The 2,572-nt window shown below is 36.7% G+C and overlaps 1 protein-coding gene across 1 annotated transcript; it reads right to left on the bottom strand.

Annotated features, from left to right (window-relative positions):
- Positions 1–1,297: 1,297 nt before the first annotated feature.
- On the bottom strand, positions 1,298–2,281 carry LOC115218979 (zinc finger BED domain-containing protein 5-like). Its single transcript, XM_029789052.1, has one exon. It carries the CDS (start codon positions 2,279–2,281, stop codon positions 1,298–1,300), a length of 984 nt encoding a protein of 327 aa, XP_029644912.1.
- Between the last annotated feature and the right edge of the window lie 291 nt (positions 2,282–2,572).

The following is a 2,572-nucleotide window of genomic DNA, read 5'->3' as shown; positions in this document are numbered from 1 at the left end:
CAAACCTCCGCCAAGGCAACACCAACTTTAAAATGATAATATCTGAAATAAGCTCGACTGCTCTCACAAACGAGAATACTAAAAATGAGCCCGACCGCTCTTAAAAATTAAGCAAAAAAAAAAAACGGAAAAATAAACCAGAATCTTTGTCCAGTACCGGATCGATCCCAAAATCTAATCAGTTCGTGCCAGCTACGAAGCCAAACATCCCTGGAAGTTTCATCAGAATCCAGCCAGCAATTCTTGAGTTATATTGTCCACGGACAAACAAACAAGCAAACAAACAAACAAACACGACAGGAAACAATACCTCCGCCTTCGCTAAGGCGGATGTAACCAGGCAATTACTCATTATCATCTGCAGTAACGTTGATAATCATCAAATCATTATCACCAACTCCATCGTCAGTGTTAGTAATGGTGATGATGTCGACGACGACGACGACGACGACGGTGGTGGTGGTGGGTGGGGGTTGTGCTGGTGCTGCTGCTGGTTATACTTTTCGACAAATATACAAATTGAACGGGAGGAATATAATCGACTTAATGGAATTGTATAAATTATATTCACTTTTAGGAACCGGAAGTCTGAAAAGCAACAAATGTTGGGATCCACTATGCACAGCACACAGAAACGTGTTCTGTTGCCGGCAATTTTCAGAAATATTGGAACAAAAATAAGCATGTTGCTATAAATGAACATTTTAAAGCAGTGCCTTTCAACCTTTTTGCTAGAGCGGAACCCCAAGGAAACATTCCACTGACTCGAGGAAACCCTGTGCAATAATTTAATTGTCTTATGCAAAAAAAACAGCATTTAATTAATGAAATGAAAATACTCATGTTCAGATTTATTTACAATAAAATCACAAACTGTAAAAAGATTGTCACGTACATATGCAATTTTATTCTTGCATCTACAGTTATTATTAAAACATATATTAAAAAAAAACTTTAGTTTGAATAGATTACATTTATTCTCATCAAAAACTCAATGAGAAACTTGAGTCTGGTGTTTCTTGCACAACTCTTTAAGATTGGGTCGTGTTTTTGATAGAAACACATGAAGTTCATCTTCCACAGACAGCAATTGTGCTCGCTTCTTGTGCTTGATGGTTGTCAGGGCTGAAAATCCAAATTCACAGAAGTGAAAACTGCACAAGAAGTCGCAGCGCTTTCTGGGCGATTGCAGGATATTCCTTTTCAACCAGCAACCAAAATACATTCAGGTGAAGCTCAGAATGCTTCAACTTTAATGTTCTGTCATTTAAAACACTGGCAAGTTCTTCTTCTTCTGTTAATGTGAACTGTTCTTCAAATGGCTCAAATTCCACAAATGAGTTTCTAATCCAGTCATACTGGTCAACAGATATTGATGGAAAATATTTGTCAAGATTTTTAACAAAGTGTGCAAATGGTTCAAAATCAGTAGCTCAGTTTCTTGACAATTCCTTTTCAAAACACTTGGAAACATTTCCCAATTTCCTGCAGCTATGCGTTTCTCCCATATTGTCAATTTCTTCTGAAAAGCATTTATTTTGTCAGTAGAAGACAAGATATTTTCGTTCCTGCCCTGCATGAGGCTTAGCTCATGAAATATATTGGCAAGATATGCTAACTTGGAACACCAATGGTCATCACTCAAACATTCTACAAAGTCTTTCAGGTTTTCTTGCAAACAAAAGGTCAATAACTCTTCTCTGAATTCGTAAAAACGAGACATTACTTTCCCCCTTGACAACCATCGTATTTCTGTGAGCTGGATTAAGGTGGAACGGTCTGCTTCCATACCCACACAAAGTTTCGCAAACTGTCGACACTTAAGGGGCCTTATTTTGAAGTAATTATCTATTTTCACTACTATATCCAATGCAGATTTTAGTTCAGGTCCAAGATTTTTAGCAACTAGTGCTTCTCTATGAATGAAACAATGAGTATGGATAATATTTGGATTTTGTTTTTGTGCGATTAGGACAAAGCCTTTAAGACATCTTGTCATTACAGGGACACCATCTGTACAAATACCAACACAGTTTTTCCAGTTCAATCCACAATACTCTAAATATGAATTTAAAACATCAAATACATCTTGTCCTTTTCTTGTTTCTGGCAACTCTTTGCAACACAGGACGTCTTCTACAATAGCTTCATCATTAATAAAACGAACAAATACAAGGAGCTGTGATTTACCAGTGATGTCTGTACTCTCATCAACTTGAAGTGCAAACAACTTATGTTTCAGTATTTTTGACTTAATATTGCACTCGATATCTCCTGACATGTCTTATCGTGTTGTCAGAAAGTGGAATTTTATTTAGCTCTGATACAGCATCCTCTCCAAATATTATCCTCACTATTTCCTGGCATGCAGGTAAAATTACAGTTTCAGCGATGGTATGAGATTTCATTTTTCTAGCAACTATCTCCGCCACAGCATAACTTGCTTCTTGTCCTTTGTCACTCAACTTGAACTTTTTGGCAAACATAGAAACTTGCCTTTTATTAAATGCCAATTCTCTTTTAAAATATTGTTCATTTTTGCATGACAACTCTAGATGTTTAGTTGTTAAGT

Source organism: Octopus sinensis, linkage group LG1 (assembly GCF_006345805.1).
Source record: "Octopus sinensis linkage group LG1, ASM634580v1, whole genome shotgun sequence".
Lineage (NCBI taxonomy): Eukaryota > Metazoa > Mollusca > Cephalopoda > Octopoda > Octopodidae > Octopus > Octopus sinensis.
This window is presented reverse-complemented; position numbering and strand designations above follow the sequence as displayed.